This window comes from Erinaceus europaeus, chromosome 1 (genome assembly GCF_950295315.1).
Source record: "Erinaceus europaeus chromosome 1, mEriEur2.1, whole genome shotgun sequence".
Taxonomy (NCBI): domain Eukaryota; kingdom Metazoa; phylum Chordata; class Mammalia; order Eulipotyphla; family Erinaceidae; genus Erinaceus; species Erinaceus europaeus.
The window spans coordinates 32,699,261-32,717,389 of NC_080162.1; the positions used below are offsets into that span (position 1 = coordinate 32,699,261).

General features: G+C 57.3%; 1 protein-coding gene and 1 long non-coding RNA gene across 2 annotated transcripts in view; one reads left to right on the forward strand and one right to left on the reverse strand.

The window, feature by feature from the left end:
* The first annotated feature begins 622 nt into the window (after positions 1-622).
* The window catches only part of LAMA5 (laminin subunit alpha 5), a 55,779-nt gene continuing 38,272 nt past the window's right edge, over positions 623-18,129 (forward strand). Inside the window, exons 1-6 of the mRNA XM_060179225.1 lie at positions 623-1,004; positions 5,679-5,831; positions 15,100-15,217; positions 16,186-16,304; positions 16,387-16,557; positions 16,686-16,783. Coding sequence (XP_060035208.1) covers positions 717-1,004; positions 5,679-5,831; positions 15,100-15,217; positions 16,186-16,304; positions 16,387-16,557; positions 16,686-16,783 — 947 coding nt within the window. The 5' untranslated portion in view covers positions 623-716. The remainder of the gene's footprint in view (positions 1,005-5,678; positions 5,832-15,099; positions 15,218-16,185; positions 16,305-16,386; positions 16,558-16,685; positions 16,784-18,129) is intronic.
* LOC132534877 (uncharacterized) lies at positions 5,554-11,837 on the reverse strand. Its single transcript, XR_009546627.1, has 2 exons — positions 11,453-11,837; positions 5,554-6,098 (listed from the first exon to the last, which is right to left on the reverse strand). It is a non-coding gene; the product is annotated as an uncharacterized LOC132534877 (long non-coding RNA).

An 18,129-nucleotide genomic window follows, 5' to 3' on the forward strand; every position in this document is an offset into this window, starting at 1 on the left:
AGATTAAAAATAAATAAATAAAACACTTTCAGAAGAGAGGGTGAAGCTTGTGCCAGGTCCCCAGGGTTCGTGCCCTCAGGCCCGGGTGAACTCGATCCTTTCAACTCCGGGTGCGCGGTCGCTGAGGACTCTTTTATCTGTCCTGGAGTTGCGGGTGAGGGACTGGCCGGGCCTCTGGCAGACAGGAGCCCGGGCGAGCTCGTCGGACTGCGACCTGTGGCGCCAGTGCCGGGGCCACCGGGGGCGCTCCGCCGCAGAGAGGTGCCCGAAGTTAGAGAAACAAAGAGCAGGGGCGCTAGGCTGGGAAGTGCAGGGGGGGCGCCCGGGGGGCGCTGGGCCGGAGAGGAGTTTGTCCGGGACTGAGAGCAGCAGCCACGCCCCAGGGACCACTGCGGCGCCGGGTTCCCACGGCCTGGCCCAGGGCCAGCAGGTGCCCCTTCCGGGAGGCTCTCCGGGCCAGAGCCCGAAGGGTTAAGGCCTCCTCCCGGTCCCGGTCCCCGGCTGCCCCCCCCCGCCCCCTCCTCCTCCTTCTCCTCCTCCTCCTCCCCTGGGCTCGGGGCTCCATCTCCCGGGCGGGCCGGGGCGGGGCCTGACGTCCGCAGGCGGAGCGAGCGGGCCAACAGGGCGAGCGGGGTGGACCGGGGCGCACCAGACCAGCCGGGCTGCCGCCCCGCCCGCCGAGCCCGAGCGCGGAGGTCGCGGTCCGAGCGCTGAAGATGGCGCAGCGGGGAACGCGGCGCAGCGCCGAGGGCGCCCGGGGCCCGGGGCTGCTGCTGCTGGTGGTGCTGGCGCTGCTGGGGGCCGTGCGGACGCGGGCGGCCGCCAACGGGGGCTTCAGCCTGCACCCTCCCTACTTCAACCTGGCCGAGGGCGCTCGCATCTCCGCCTCGGCGACCTGCGGCGAGGAGGCTCCGGCGCGCGGCAACCCGCGCCCCACCGAGGACCTCTACTGCAAGCTGGTGGGGGGCCCCGTAGCTGGCGGGGACCCCAACCAGACCATCCAGGTGAGCGCTCGCCGCAGGGTGGAGGGGACGCGGTAGCCGAAACCCAGGGGGCGGGGTGGGCTAGGACTCGGGAACTCCCGGCCGACTTCGCGGGGATGCGCCCAGGTGGCGCCCCGAGCCGCGCGCGGGCTCCTCACGCCCAGCACCCGCACTTCGGGGGGAGGACGGGACCCCGCCCTCAGGAGTCTCCATACAGAAATCCCTGCGCCGCTCCGGGAAGGAGGGACACAGAGCCCCCGGAGCGTCGCGGGCCGTCGGAAGGGGCGCGGGAGGGGGCTGGGCGCGCTGTCCCCTGCTCCCCGAGTCTTGGGATCCCGGTGAGGGAGGGCGGGACTTGGCCTCGCTTGCAAGCTGCCTGTGGGGAGGGGGCGGGCCCGTGCCTCGTTCCCCCTGGACAGGCTGGAACCTGCTGGCGTTGGATGGAGATGGAGATCGGGGCGGGAAGGCCCTGGGGCTTCTTGTGTTGGGGATTTGACTCTGGTGGCTCACTGCCTGCAGAAGGCTAAAAACCGGCCCCTCAACCGGAGGTCTTGGTGCTTAGAGGGACCCTCAAGGCATGCTGGGTGGGGTTGCAGTCAGAGAGTTGAATCTGGGGATGGAAATGAAGCTACAGTGGGGCAGCGTCTCTACCCTGCGGGTGGGGGAGGGTGTCTGGGCTTCAGTCTCCTTGGGGGGTTTATTGTCACCCAGTGAACCCCCTGGGACGAGCTGAAGTACTTCGAAATCCTTCCCTCTGTAGGGGAGGAGTAGGTCAGCTGCCTCCCCCTCCCCCCAGGACACCCCACATGACACCTCCCGGGACCTAGGCTGGGCGCTAGGATCCTGAGAGGCACCTGGGGTCAGTCTTGGGGGGCACTGGGCAGGATCTTCTCTGAGCAGGGTCTCCCGACACCCCTTGCCAGGCTCATCTCCCACTCCTACTGAACCTTAGGCAAAGTCTGGGGGCCTCAGGCTAGTGTAACCTGAGCTGCCTGCTCCTGGGACTTGCCCTACTACCTTCCTGGGAGGAGAAGCTGGGGGAGGGGGGAGCTGGATGGGTGATGAATGAAGGCACCTCAGCTGCCCCCTCCCTTCTCTCCACCCTGGGCCTCAGAGGAGGTGGAGGAGGGAGGAGTTAAGAGGGGCCTGTAGCCCTGAGTCAGCCTGGGTTATTGCAACCCCTCATTTGGGCTCCCAGATTCCCCTAGGGTCTCTTGCATCCAGCATAGTTAAGATAAGAGGTCTCTAGCTCACACTTCAGGTGGGGAAATGAGGCATGGAAAGGTACAGACACCTGCTGGAGACCCCACAGCCAGACCAGGATCTGGCTGGATGAGAGGTGGAAACTTGGGCCCTGCTGCAGGCCCTAGTTGATGTCACTTTTATTAGCTGGTTGAGAGCCTCCAGAGCCACCCTTCTTCCTGGTCAACTGAAACTGTCTTCATCAGGCCAACTCTGACTTCCTTACTGTTCACTGTGTAGCCCGAAAGAAGGGGTGGCTGTATAAGCTTATCTCTTATGGCCATATATTGTCCCCCAACCCACTATTGCTCTGGGCTTGGGAGTTGGTGACCTGGGGTTCAAGCCCCCACTCCTGCTTTTCTGCTTCTCCTTAGCAACCTTGTTCACCTCTCTGAGCCTTAGACTCCAAGTGTGTAGCAGGGGCACAGTGTGTGAGGACTGCCTCAGGTGAGGGACCTTGGAAGCCCTCTGTCACACAGCAACTGCTTAGGCAAGTAACAGTGACTGTGGGCATACTGTGAAGGAGCCAGTTTGAACAAGCATTATCAGCCTTCTTTCCTAACCCATGGCCTATTGCAAGAGAAACAGTACTTCCTTATGACATCTGCACTTCACCATCAGACACCCCGTTTTGAGACTGGGTTGCATTAGTAAGGCTAGTTACTGTGTTCCAGGAGGTGGTGCAGTAGATAAAGCATTAGACTCTCAAGCATGAGGTCTCAAGTTTAGTCCTTGGCAGCACATGTACCAGGGTGATGCCTGGTTCTTTCTTTCCTCCTATCTTTCTTCAATAAATAAAATCTTAAAACAATAAAAGAGAGAAAGTAAAAAGAAAGGCCAGTTACTCAGATAGATACAAGTTGAGCAGCCATGTGACCTTGGGGGAGTCACTGAGCTGGTGGCACCTCTACCTTCTTCTTGGGGCAAATGGCAGCTCACAGCCCTGGCCTCCACTGGAAGTCTGTGGCAAGATGGCCATGTGTAGAGGCTTCTGTCTATCCCCAGAGCCTAGCCCTGTGCCACTGAGGAACAGATCACAGAGGGGCCCCCACCCGTGCAGTCTCAGGTGGGCAATTCTGTCCTGGCCAGGAGCCTAAGGCGGAAGCTGGGGGCTTGGCTGCCAGCACTGTGACTCACTGGAGGGGAAGTGCTGCTCCCTGTTTCCCGCTCTGTTCCCAGCAGGACCCTCTGTGATGAAGTAGTGGGAGTGGCCAGGCTACCCTAGCCCACTCCATCTGTGAGCCAAAACCAGGAGAGAGCATCAGGGAGGCCCCTAGATGCCCCTCCACACATACACTGTGGCTGCACTGGGAGGGAACCCTGAGTCTGGTAGAACCTGATTAGAAACTTTTCTGGGCTCCCCTAACTGACTTCTCTGGAAGTCAATTTGCTGCCAGGAAGGGGCTAGACCACTCACCATCTTCTTTGGGGGGTGATGGTGGGGCTGCCCACATCCACCCCTTCAAGAAACTTCCTGACTAGTCCCAGCCAGGTCCCTCATGCTGTGCGCCTGTGCAGAGATGTGGGTGACTTCTAGGACTTCTGAATCTCCAGTTTGGGAGGTCACCACTGGAATTCAGTGGTGCCACTTGTATAAATCATATTTTGTGCCCCAGCCCCTCTGTGGAGTGAACCCGGAAGCAGTTTTTTTTCCCTCCAGGGTTATTGCTGGGGCTCAGTGCTTGCACTATAAATCCACTGCTCCTGGAGGCTATTTTTCCCCTTTTGTTGCCCTTGTTGTTTATCATTGTTATTATTGTCATCGTTGTTGGCTAGGACAGAGAGAAATCAAGGGAGGAGGGGAAGACGGGGCGGGGGGGAGAAAGATAGACACCTGAAGACCTGCTTCACCACTTGTGAAATGACCCCTTGCAGGTGGGGAGCCAGGAGCTCTAACCGGGATCCTTACTCGGTCTTTGCGTTTTGTGCCATGTGCACTTAACCCGCTGCAGTCTGAACCAGGCAGGTGTGGGACCCCCTCCCCCCACATAAACGCCACCACCAAGCTCTGACCCCAGGAGACTAATCTCTAATAGTTGCAATGCCCAGGTATCCTGTGGTAAACAAATAAAGTGGGCTGGGGGTGGGGGTTGTCAGGTCAGTGTCTGCCAAAGATGGACCTCTGAACCTACCCAGAGGCCCAGGCAGAAGGGAGGTCTGAGGTGGGGCACCGAGAGCACCCAGCACAGAGGTCCTTCAGTACCAGGGGCCCAGCTCTGCTACCCTTTGGCCTTGCTATCCTTTGCCCACGGTACATAACTTGCCCATGGAGCAGGGGCTTACCATGTATGTATGGGGACTGGAGGGCTCTTGGGGGCTTTCTAGCTGGGGAGTCAGGGGCAGGGTTTCTCCCACGCTCCTACCTCCAACTACTAGAATGAGGCCCAGCCCCTTGGGAGGCTGGGAGGTTCAAAGCAGCTACAGTTCCAGACAGGCTTCTCCTGGCCTCCCTCAATGCCAAGTCTCCTGGGCTGCCTTTGTGCAGAGGACCCAAGGGCCTGCTTTTCTCCAGGGTGGGGGGAGCCGGGCCTCTCCTCTGCCAGCAGCCAGGGTCCCCCTCTCCCTGCCCCCTCCCCAGGCTGCCACCACCTGCTTCCCCCCCACAGGCTGGGAGCGCCTCTGTCCTAACGGTGACAGGCCCCAGGCAGGTGGCTGAACAGTGACAGAAGCAGCTGCCAGCCTTCCCCCTCACCCTATGGGATCTGTTAATCCTGTGGTGGCTAAGGCAGGTGCCAGTGCCCCCCCCCCCATCTTTGGATGGGGACACTGAGGTTCAACAGGCACCGTGACTGGGCCAGGTCCCAGGGCTCAGAAGCAGCAGAGCTGGGGGCTCAGGCCTCACCTACCTCTGTTCACATGCCTCCACTTGGGCCTGTCCACACAGGTGCCCTGAATGGCTTAATTCTGTCTCTCTGGAGACCCTAATCCAGTGATGGCTGGGGGTGGGTATTAAGGAGGCTCCCAACTCCCCTGACCACCTGGCCCTTCATCCTTCTGTCAGAAGCCCACCATTCTCATGTGCTCTAGCTCCTCCTGGCACCCTCAGCCCTACCCAGACCCCCCTGTGACTGGGAGTGGGGACATGTCCACTGCTCCCTGCCCACTGACCCCTTTACTCTTACAGCCTGTTATTCTTTACTCCTTGACCCCAGGACTTTTGCACAGCAGTCCCTCAGCTTGGCCCAAACCCCCTACAGTGTGTCTCTCAAGTTCCACCTCCTCATGGAGGACTGTCTTGATTTTCCTACCCAGAAGCTATTACTTCACCCCACACCCACATTTTCTGTGTCACTGATGCCGCTTTCACATAAGCCATGTACCCTGAGCCGAGGCCAGAGGAGTTTTCTGTGTATTTGTGGAATAATGGAGGGATGCCCTTGGGGGTTTGGGAGGGTGTCTGGAAGGGCCATAGGGCCCCAGCCATCAGCCATCTGACCCTCCCCTCCCTCACAGGGTCAGTACTGTGACATCTGCACGTCAGTAAACAGCAACAAGGCACACCCCGTGAGCAACGCCATCGATGGCACAGAGCGATGGTGGCAGAGTCCACCACTGTCCCGTGGCCTGGAGTACAATGAGGTCAACGTCACCCTGGACCTGAGCCAGGTATGGTCTCTTGTTTGACCCTTCTGGGTCTCTGATCCTTGGGATACAGACCAGAAGGGGAGGCTTGGGCCTGGAGTGAACTTGTAGGACTGGGACCAGGGACTCCACACGGCTGTGAACACTTTCTGCCTGGCCTTCTACATCCCTGTGGGTTGACCAGTGGTCACGTGGGCTGCTGCTTTGGGTACTGCTGGTGTGGAACGGCCAGAAGTGCTGAGTCCAGGCTGGCTGTTTACTCAGAGGAATTCTTCTGCAGGGAGCTCGCTCCTGTGGGAGGGGTTGGGGTAGGAGGGCCTGGAATGTGGAGGCTGCCTCGAAGTGGACATTCCTGAGATACCTGTGCCTGGGCCCTTCCTGCTTAGGTGTGTGAGGGTCTGTGTAGCCCCTGTGAGGTCAGCAGGGTGAAGCAGGTGACCCTTGATGGCTGAATCTGCTGCCCCCCATACATACACACTGTCTCTACTCCTCCATGACCCACCCACTGCAGGTGGATGAAGCTGAGTCTGGGGAGGCCTGTGGGGGGAGGGGTCAGGTGACAGGGTCCACCCTTCCAGCTCCCACCCTGCTCACTGGCTAAGCTGAGGACTCTGAGGGCTGAGGGGTTCAAGGAGAAGGGGTACAGTATCTCCCATGAGCCTGGCTGGGAGAGTGCAACTCCCCACTTCCCAGGAAGGCTTGGGGCTAGTGACCAGGCACCTCCTGTTTCAGTGGCAGTGAGGGGAGTGAGTTCCAGCTCCCCCCCCCCACACACACACACACCCAGGAGGGCTAGAATTTCCATGGGCACAAGGAGAGCTGTGAGACCTAGGGAGAAGCAGCCAGAATGGTGGAGAGGCAGGACTGGGTGGGGAGGGGGCTGCCATCAGGGGGCCCTTACCTACAAGTACTACCTGACACTGGTCTGAGTGGCACTCGGCTTCTTTCTTTCCAGATCACTGAGCTTTTGTCCCCGGAGCCTGAAAATGACCTCAGAAGCTCTCAGGGATGTCAAAGGTCCCCGTGTCTGGCATCCTTATGGGTGCACCATGGGAGGACAGGAGGGGACAGTAGAGTCTGATTCTACTTGAAGGAACCTGTGCTGAGCTAGTGGGTCCTCCCCCTCCTCTTTCTTCCCCCATCTCCTTCTCCTCCCTCTTCTCTAGATGGCCTGGCTAGACTGGGGGAGGGGCAAGGACCCTAGCTGCAGTGGCTCAGTCTCTGTGGTAACCCCAAGGGACAGTGGGTGGGCTGTAGAGGGTGCTCTGGCAACTCCTCCTGCCAGGGCCCCTGAGCCTCAGTCTCCACATCTGTGAGAAGAACCAGAAATATCCTGACAGGCAGCACATACATTTGTAGATGGCTTCTGCACTGGGAAGAGGGTTTATACCATACTGAAGCTGCAAGCCTCAGATTCCCCAACTACAAGTTGACACAAAGGGGAGAATATGATACACCCATCTACCTAGCCGTCTGTCCCTTTTTCCCTCTGTCTTTTGCCATTCATCCACCTCTTTACTCATCCATCTATATCTATCCATCCATCCATCCTCCTCTCCTTTCTCATCCCTTCTACCCAGTTACCTACTTCAGATGAATCCAGCAGAGCTCTGTGGGGATGAAGTACAGGGGAGCATGGGGACTGCCCATCATGTCCTCTGGAGTTGGGGGGAGTTATAAGGCCCAATTTACAGCTCCACGGATGACATGTCAATTTCCTGGGTACATATCCTGAGCTACGCTGGAATTCCGGAGGAAATTCCAACACTCCCACTGCCCTTCCAGGAGCACTAAGCAGTGATGGGGCCTTTGGTGAGGTGGCGACCTCTTGCTAGGGTTGTAGAGACCAGGTCCTGCTATATATGCCTTGTGGGGCAGAAGAGCCCCACATGGGCAAGAAGTGGAGCATCTGGAGGGCAGAGGTGTGTGTGTGTGTGTGTGTGTGTGTGTGTGTGAGCATTTGAGGAGTGGGCCTGGGATATGTCACAGTAATCCTGGGGTCTGTACCCCTTGTGCTCTCAGATCTGGTGAGGGGAGTGTCTGGTGCCCACAGCCAAATTGAGGGTCTCTCAGGGAAGAAAGGCCCAAGCACACTCCTAATAAGGTGGGTGAGACTGACCAAGCCAGCACTGTGCAGAGCCAGGGGCCCCAGCCTCTCATGGGTTCTACTCTGAGCCTGGGCTGCCCTTGAGGCAGGGTCCTGGGGGAGGGTGGGACTGCTGGAAGGAAGCCTGCTGAGAAGCAATGGGGGGTGGTGGGGTACGCCTTTGTTCTGGGCGGATGCCTGAGGAAGGGGGTGGGCGGGGGAGGCTGGCACTGGGCATCAGGAGCCTTCCTGCCTGGAGAAGGAGATGGACCCATCCCACACCAGGGGGTTGGGGGTGGGGGTGGGGGTGGGTGGGTGGTGGGGGGTGGGGGACAGTCTTGCCCAGAGCTCTGGGAGAAGAGTGGCTATGGGGTCTGCTTCTCTTCCCCAGGCTCCTGCTTGAACTGTTCCTGATCTTTCTCATCTATGGGCAGTGTGGACCCTTCTTCCTCTTACAGGAGGAGAAACTGAGACTCTCAGAGCCAGGTTCTAGCTGCCAAGAGCATGCACTTTACTGCCCAGATCCTGTGGTGAGGGGTGGGGCAGCGACTAAGACATCTAGAGCAGAACTGGCAGTCAGCCTTGTGGGGTGCAGGTTGGTGACTGAGGGGCAAGTTTCCTAAGTCCCAGTGGATACCTGTGCCAGGGCAGGGGGCACCATTTCTGACTGGTAGTGCCCTGCTGGTCCTGGGCTTTTACCCCCAACACCCAGTGGTTTTGAGCTGGGCATGGTAAGGGGTGGCTGCAGCTGGACTCTCCTCCCTCCCCAGACTCACCTCATTGCCTGGCACCCCCCTCCACTCAGGCAGCAGGTGAGGAGGAATGCTGATCCTCTTGAACTGTCCTCTTCCTGTGCCTGGGCTAGGCAGCAAGTCCTCAGCCCTCTGTTCCCAGCCATGAGAGGTCGGGTGGCGGGAAATAGGCTGAGTGCAGGGAGACAGGGTTCGGGTAGAGATGGGTAAAGATGTCCAAGGGAGATTGGGACCAGATTGAGGGTTGTTGGTTGGGGGGTAGAAATGTCAAGGTGAGGACCTTGTGCCCTCCTAGGAGTTAGTGGACCATCTATGCATGGGGAGGGACATTTGCCGAGGGAGGAGTCCTGGTAAATCTGACCTCTAGAGGAGGTTGTTCTTCCTGGGCTCTTGGGGAAATTGAGGCTGGTTTAGGGGGATCAACTCAGTGTAGAGTGATCATGATCAAAGTGCTGGTGATTGGGTGTCCAGTCTGTGTCCCTAGACTCAGCTTCCCTCTCTTTAAGGGGCCCATTGAGGGTACCTGCCCAGGGGCTCTGTCTTGGCAAGGACCCCAGAACACACTGGTTATATGGGTGATGAGGTGTCCCTGAACTGCTCTGCCTGGTTTCCAGTACCCTCAGTGCATCCCCAAGCTGGCCGACTGGGAGCTTCTTGGACAGTCTCCTGGTCCTGGCATGCCCACTGACCAGCTCGGTGTGAGGCAGCCGCCGCTGCTGGCCTAGCTGTCCAGTCTGGGCGCACAGCCATGTGGCCAGCACCCGGGAGGGTCAGCGGGTTGGAGGGAAGCAGTAGAAAGCATGGCCAAGACCAGCCAGGCTCTGATTACAGAACCCAGGACAGGTGCAGGGCTGGGCCGGACATGGCCCTTGTGCCCAGCTTTGGGGGGCAGTCTGAGGGTTCCTAGGGACCCTTTCCTCTGCTCCTGAGTACTGTCCACCCTGCCTCTGAAGCCCCAGTGATCCTACACTCTGTTGCTGAACACACACACCTCACTGAGAGCTCCCCCAGCCCCCCTGAGTCCCTCTCAGGCTCCTGTTTTTTCCATCTGCTTTTATACAAACCCTGCAGCGACTAGCCTCCAGCAAAGTATTCACCGGAGACTAAACTGTTTAGGTTCTGGGGTCCCCTTGGGATAAACTCCGCTTCCTGTGGCCATACTGACCATCTGGCTTGACCTGGGCCAGGCAGAGGAGAGGGGGTGGGAGTAGGGAGCCCTGGATTCTGGCATTGCCTGATAAGCGCCCCCCCCATGGGGGTGGGGAACTCTGAGTCCAGAGGTGCTGGGACCATGGGGAGGGGTACTCTCTCTAGCTAGTGAGCTCTTACATACCCATCAGAAACCTTTCCACCCCACCCATTCCCTGTGCCACACACCCCACCCAATAGTTGGGATCCCCACAGCCCTGCCCTGTGAGTTTCCGTATTTTTATTTTTCTTCCCCAGCAGGGGCTTGTTGTGCTGGCAGGCCTGACTTTTTCACTCTCTCCTGAACCTGGGTCCCCGAGGGCCTTTTTTGGGCTCCCTGCTCACCTAGCCGGTCCTACTGTGGGTTTATTTCCATGGTCTCCAGATGGACTCTCTACCAAAGTGGGGGCACTGAGGACGGGACACACCTGGGGGCCAGGGGGCAGGTAGATTCAGTGCCTGGGGCCCAGGAGTGTGTATATATGGGGGGGCTGGGGGTGAGATCAGGAGGTGTGGGTGTCCCAATGCTGGCCTAAGGGGACTGCACAGACTATCCCGGACGCCAGCATTAGGAGGGGCTTCCTGCCTCCACCCACCACAGCCTGGGACCCTGGCCTATCACTGAGAATTGGCACAGGCCCTGCTTCCTGCAGGGCTCAGGCTGAGTCACAGATGCCCGGTGATTCATGCTGCCTGGGGGGTGGGGGGTTGAGGGCTGGGCCCCTCCCCCAGCTCCCCAGGGCACCCGAGGTCCAGCCTGGAGCTCCCAAGGTCCTGTGTGTTGACCTGAGCCATCAGTCCCTCTGGGTGATGTGGGCACCTAAACCCAGGATACTCTTAGCCAGAAAGGTCACCCCCTTCTCCTCCCAGAGGTAACAGACACGCAGGTGGGTCAGCAGCAGCTTTTCTCTCTGCCCCTCCTCACCACTTCTGATTGCACAGCCCCTAGACTTGACTCCTGCTCACACCTTCAGCTTTATCTCTGGACACCAGAACATGTGATGTGGTTCTGGTGCCCTGTGCATGCCTGGTGACAGCTGGGTGCCAGCCTGTGGGAACAGGTGGTAACTCTTGCAAGGGCTCTCGGGCTATTGAACCATCCTGAGCTCTCTCCCCGGCCCTTGTACCCTTGCTTTGCTCATTTTCCCATTGCCCTGTGCCTGGGAGGAAACATGGCCCCCAGAACTCCTCTGTCACTGAATCCTGGAGCCTGCGGCCCACAGTGGTGGTCACTGGGGCAGATTTTCTCCCACAGGAGCCCTGGCCTCCAGGTCAGGTAGGGCATGGGTTGGGGGGGGGCATAGTGGTCAGGAGGCGGGGCTGGCTGCTGCCCTGGAGTAGTGCCTGCCCCAAAATAGCCAATTTTTAAAAATAACTCAGGAGGCTTTTGTTTGGCTTTTGCTTTAAAAGACGTTTTTCTCTTCTGCCCAGAACTATGCAGCTGAGGAAAAGGTCAACCGCATTGGCAGCAGAGCTGGAAGCTGGGTAGGGGGATGGGAAGGGTGTCCAGGGAGGTTACAGGGTCTGCTTTGGCCCCTGGGTCATGCCCATGTTCAGGTATGTGGCCATAGGAGCCAGGACTAGGTGGGGGATGGAAGGGTGGGGAGCCCTGGCCCTACCTTAGGCTTCAAGGACAGACAGATGCTCGGTGGACAGATGACAGACACAGGGTCTTTGTGTGGCATGTCCCTCCTTGCCGGCTGCGGGGGCGTCCCCTTGCCACCACGTCCTGCCTGGTCATCATCTCCATGTCAATATTTGTGAAGTGCTCTCAGCTGGGAAAAATGCACCAGCCCGTGGTCTGGGGGAGGGACAGCCGCCGGGTGCAATCTGGTGGCTCGGCTTAGGGAAAGGCGGGGGTGGTTCCCAGGGGGCTTTGCAGGAACCCTGCTCTCCTGGGCCTTCAGAGGGACCATGTTGCTGCCCCTCCTCCCAAGCAGCCTGTGCCAGTGTCTCATCCTTCCATCCCCACGAGTGTGTTCTCCTGGCACAGGACCACCCAAGGTCCTCAGCCTCCATATAGTGTGCAGGGCTCAGCCAAGGTGCTAGGCTGGGTATGGAGTCTGTCCCTACATTAAATCACACCCTCCACTGTGCTTCCCTCTGGGAGGGGTGAGTGGGAGATGACCTCAGAGCCTGGCAGTGGGTGAATAGGCCCACACCCCCCAGAGGCCACTCCTGACTGGACTTGCGTTTGTCCCTTCAAACACCAGGCCTTCCAGGAAAGGCACTCAAAGCAGACATGTCTGGTGTCCTGGGACCTTATCCCCTCACCCCCATCCCATTCTTCTTCTTTTTTTTTTTTCCTCCTCCAGGGTTATTGCTGGGCTCGGTGCCTGCACCATGGATCCACCGCTCCTGGAGGCCATTTTTCCCCCCCTTTTGTTGCCCTTGTTGTAGCTTCGTTGTGGTTATTATTATTGCTCTTGTTGACGCAATTCGTTGTTGGATAGGACAGAGAGAAATGGAGAGAGGAGGGGAAGACAGAGAAGGGGAGAAAAAGATAGACACCTGCAGACCTGCTTCACCGCCTGTGAAGCGACTCCCCTGCAGGTGGGGAGCCGGGGGCTCGAACCGGGATCCTTACGCCGGTTCCTGCGCTTTGCGCCACATGCGCTTAACCCACTGCGCCACCGCCCAACCCCCCCCATCCCATTCTTAACTGCCTGGACTCCCCAGGGCTGGAGCCACAAGGGTCCACAGTTCTACCACAGCAAAGAGGAGCGATTTAATGTAGGCTCAGTTAGCCCTGGGGGACCCTGCTGTGCTGCAGGAGGGGGCTAGACCCTGGGCCTTGGCCTCCTGATAGGAGTGGAAATCCAAGCAGTGGACATGGGGGACCAGTGCCTCTGGGCTGGACTGGATCAGGACCCCTGCTGAGCCACTGTTTGGGGTGTAGCTTTGCCCTTGGGACCAGTGGATAGTTCACAGATCACCTAAGGGTGCCTTGGTGGGGCCCTAGGGTGAAGATGTGGGCGGAGCTCCTCATTCAACCCCAAGTGAGAAACATTGCCTCATGTATGGTATGTTTACATGATCTGTCTCTGCCTGTGAGCTGGGGTCTTCCCTTGCAGTTTGGAGTGTTCTGACTCTCCCCTTCTTGGAAGGCCTAGGGTTTGCCGAAATGAGTCCAGATTCAGCCCAGTGGAGGTAGGTGTGGGTGGGCCTATTCTCCCGTTGCCAGTGGCCTTGTCAGCCCTGCCCAGGTGTCACCACACTCAGAGGTCAGCGTGGACAATGGCCTGGCCTCCATTATTGTCCTCCTGGCTTCCAGGACCAAATAGGAGGGGGAAGAGTCAAGAGGCCTTGAGATCCGCTATGGGTGAGGCTGCTTCCAGAGGTGTGTTCCAGGCACTGGCAGAGGGGGTGGGCCTGCTTAGGTGCCGCAGCCCTCCCAGGGTTCCTGGTGGCCCTGCCCTGTCATCAAAGCTATGGGCTTTTTTCACCAAAGCTTCTTTCAGTGTGGTGGGGTCCAGGCATACATCTAGGTTTTGAGCATAGCAAAGCAGCACACTGTCCAAGTGAACCATTTCACCAGTCCAAACCGTAGGTCCTTCTCCTCCTCCTCCTGCTCCTTTTCCTCCTTGTCCTTCTTCCTGTAACTCATTCATTTTATTGAGGGAGTTAATGCTGTACAGTGCAATCATTGACGTATGCATACAATTTCATTATATAATAGGCTCCCAGAGTTTTCTCACTATCCACCCTTTCCCCCCTCCCCAGACTCCTTTTCTTTGGTGCAATACACCATGTTCAGTCCTTGCTTCAGTTTGTGCTCTGCCTCCCCAAAATCCTTTGTTCTGGTGCAATACACACCACAGGTTCTTAGTGGACACAAAGCCCTTTCCCGAGTAGACAGTGATTTCTGGTTGCTGATGGGGGCCCCCCTACTTTGTGCTATGTCCTTGGGGAGTTGGAAGAATGGTGCCTTTCTCTCTGTGAAAGCCAATTTCCTCACCTAGAAGGGCCTCCAGCCTCCCAGGCAAGGGAATCTTAGTCACCCCCAGCCCCTATGCTTTTGCACATCTGAGGCCTGGGGGGCCTGCATGGATAGCTGTGGGGGGTGTGGGCACCCTGAGGAAGAGGCAAAAGGGCCAGGTGAATAAAGGCCTAAGGGTAGACTTGCTAAGCTGCAGAGTCATGGACCAGTTGGTAGAGGAGGGCCTCTACCAAGATTTCGAGGGTACAGGGCTCAGGGAAATCCAGAGGTACTGACTTCTGACCAGGAGAGATGAGGGTTAGGTGCCTTTCTGGCTGTGAGGGTTCAAGCCCCCAGGGTGCGGCCAGGCCTGGGCAAGGGCAAGATGGGGACTCAGCGCTACTGGGAGATCAGCCTTCCCCCCAAATGGGTGCTGCTCCCACATGTCTCAACTCCTGGGCTGGCAAGGTTTCTATTTTCCAGGATTAGGGCCTCCACACAAGGGCAGGCCCCTGTTTCTCCACTCTGCCCTATGCACCCCACTCTCCAGGCAGGCCTCAATGGCCAGGAACTGGTTGGCAAGGAAGGAAACAGGTCCCTATCAGTTCTGAGTATTCTAGCGGGGTTGGGGAAGGATGGTCTTCAGGTGAGGCCAGAACAGGGACCTTGTTCCCAGAAGGGGTTAAGCCACCGGATGTCAGGAGGCCAGGCCCTTAGAGGCCAACCACCAGAGCTTTGGAGGACCATAGGATGAGCTCCTTCCTGTCTGCACCTTGTCTGGCTCATGGCCTGTCTATAGCCTCAGATCCTGAAGGACAGGGCCACTGAGGCTCTAAGCTCCCTGACAGGGAAAGGGGAAGCAAACAGGTCAGCTTTTAAAAAAATATTTATTTATTTTCCCTTTTGTTGCATTTGTTGTTTTACTGTTGTAGTTATTGTTGTTACTGATGTCATCATTGTTGGATAGGACAGAGAGAAATGGAGAGGGGGAGAGGAAGCTAGACACCTGAAGACCAGCTTCACTGCTTGTGAAGTGACTCCCCTGCATGTGGGGATCTGGGGCCTCAAACCGGGATCCTTATGCCGGTCCTTGCACTTTGCACCACGTGTGCTTAAATCACAGCTACTGTCCAGCCTCCAGCAGGTCAGCTTTGGCCATGGCACCCCAGGCACAGGAGAGGACCTCTGGGAGCTGCTGAGTCCCTATTTCAGGTCCTGTCCCTGAGCCTTGGCACCATGGCTACCAAAAGACTGCTCCCCAAACATGGGAGAAGGGAGTGCCTTCACAGGAGCATGCTGGGCCCTGAGCTGCATGGAAGGGGCTTCATCTCTGTTCCCACTCTGCAGGTGTTCCATGTGGCCTACGTGCTCATCAAGTTTGCTAACTCTCCTCGGCCAGACCTCTGGGTGCTAGAGCGGTCCACAGACTTCGGCCAGACCTACCAGCCATGGCAGTTCTTCGCCTGTGAGTGACCTGGAGTCCCTGGGTGGGCGGCCATTAGAATATTCACTCTCTTTTATTATCTTTATTTATTTATAGGATAGAGATAGTCAGAAATCAAGAGGGAAGGGAGAGATAGGGAGGAAGACAGACAGAGACACCTGCAGCACTGCTTCACCACTCTCAAAGCTTTCCCCTTGCAGGTGGGGACTGGGAGCTCAAACCCTATTCTTTGTGCATTGTAACATATGTGTTCAACCAAGTTTGCTACCTCCCAGCCTCCCACTAGCATATTCTCTAAGGTCTCTGGATGCCAGGCCTCCCCATGGCTCCGTCTGTGGGGAGCACTGAGGGGAAGTAGGTGGAGGAGGTGGTCTTGTCACCCCCTCATCCCAATACCATAGCTTCACTATGGTAGGGGCTGCTCTTGAGTGACTGGTGGCTGCCTGCTGGGTGAGCCTGCATCATGTGGAAAAGGGACCATTCTCCAAAGTGGTGGGGATGAGGAGGGCCTCTCAGGGGACATTTGTTCAAGGAGAGGGGCAGGCAGGGTCGAAGTCAACTTATGCAGAGGGGACAGGGGCAGCCCTGGGCCCACCATGCGCTTGCCACCCTAGGGACACTTCTGTTGGCAGGAATTTTGCTTTATTTATTTATTTATTTTTAATTTTATTGTTGTAGTTATTATTGTTGTTATTGATGTTGTCATTGTTGGATAGGACAGAGAGAAATGGAGAGAGGCGGGGAAGACAGAGGGGGAGAGAAAGACACCTGCAGACCTGCTTCACCGCCTGTGAAGCTACTCCCCTCTGCCTGACTCCCCTAGGAATTTTGCTTTTTTTTTCCCCCCAGGGTTTTGATGTGACCAGGGAAGTGGGAGTCCCTCCTCAGGCTGAGGCTGCAAGGCTCAGGGAAGTCTAGGCTTCCAGGTCCCTCCATGTGGGCAGGTCTTCGGGTACGGCTACTCAGTCTGGGCACTCCTCTTCCCCCAGCTTCCCGGAGAGACTGCCTGGAGCGGTTCGGGCCACGAACACTGGAGCGCATCTCTCAGGACGATGATGTCATCTGCACCACAGAGTACTCGAGGATTGTGCCCCTGGAGAATGGCGAGGTGGCGCTAAGGGACAGGGTGGGTGGCCCTGGCTCCTCTCCTGAGTGCAGTGTCCACCTGATACCCCTCTTCCCCACCACAGATCGTGGTGTCCCTGGTAAATGGGCGGCCAGGAGCCAAGAATTTCTCTTACTCGCCTCTGCTGCGTGACTTCACTAAGGCCACCAACATCCGTCTGCGTTTCTTGCGCACCAACACACTGCTGGGCCACCTTATGGGCAAGGCATTGCGGGACCCCACTGTCACCCGGCGGGTGAGTGCGGGGCTGGCTGGGGCTGGGCAGGCCCACATGGGGACCAAGGGGGTTGCACGTGTGGGCTTCCCTGGTGGATAGCAGGGTGAGCCCAGTGCCTAGGCGTGGCACTCACATGGTGGGTACAGTATTATTACAGCATCAAGGACATCAGCGTTGGTGGCCGCTGTGTCTGCCATGGCCATGCAGATGTTTGTGATGCCAAAGACCCCACGGATCCCTTCAGGTGAGGCCTGCCACTTCCTCCCCACCCTCTAACGTCCTGTCCAAGGAGTGAACACCTGGTTCTGTTAACCCTAGTGTCCCTGACACATGAAACCTGTGTACAGGCTGCCACTGTGTGCCCTTAGTTTCCCTGTGAATACAGTGCACAGGAAAGGCAGTATTCAGGTGTCACTCTTGTATGGCACTGTTTGCTGTGCTGCCAGCATGGTCAGCTCCCCTCTCCCAGTGGATGCCCAGGGCCTCTAGCAAGGTCAGTGAGGGGGACCATAGTCTCTAAGGGTTCTGACTCACCCTGGCAACTCCAACTCTATAAGGCAGTGCCAGGAATCTGCATCTTTAAGAAGCTTTGGTGGGGCTGGGATGATATCATATAGCCCACACTTTATCATGCTTGAGGACCTAGGTTCGAGCCCCTGGCCACCACCTGGGAGCACACGCATGGGGAAGTTTCACAAGCAGTGCAAGAGTGCTGTTCTGTTTCTCTCCCCCTCCCTCAGAGGAAATAGCATAATGGTTAAGCAGAGACTCTTGTGCCTGAGGCTCCCAAGTCCTAGCTTCTATCTCCTGCAATACTATAAGCCAGATCTGAGCAGTGCTCTGGTAAAAAAAAAAAAAAAAAAAAAAAAAAAAAGGCAAGAAAAGAGAGAAGTCTGTTAGGGGCAGTGGGATCATGCAGTCCTGCAGACATGTTAAACCTGGTGGGGAAAAAATGCTGTGGTGAGGACTTGGAGATATACCGCCTCCTTGCTGTGCATGAGGTCCTGAGTTTGAGCCCCAGTACCATGAACATCACCAGAGGGAGCTTCATAGATGGTGGAGCAAGACTGTGGTCTTTGTCCCTCTCTCTAGTCCCTCCTCAAGAAAGCATGGAATTAAAAAAAAAAAAAAAAAGAACCAGGAAGGCCACTCAGTAGTATTGCACATGTGTGAGGCTCTGGGTTCATTCCTAGCACTTCATATACTTAAAAAAATCTGTTAGACTTATGACCAGTGCCATGATTGATTATGATTATAATGAGTGCCCTGAACTGGGCAGTTGGTTCTCACCTCATTACTGACTGGAGCCTGGCTCTGAGCTAGGGCTTCCCTGCTCTGCTGTCCTGCCTCATGCACCCCCAGCCTATGATCCCCCCCTTAATCCCACAGTTCCTTGCTTGCTGGTTTATTCCTAACTAAGCCCCTGCCCCCAGGTTTTGTGCCCATGAGCAGCTCTGTGTTGAGCCTCCAAGATGCTGAGCTCTGTTCTGTCTCAGGTGACATATGTGGCTCCTTAGCACAGCCCTGGAAGCACTGCTCTGGGGAGATAGAGACCAGACAAATCTATATTCAGTATGGCCCCTGTGGGGT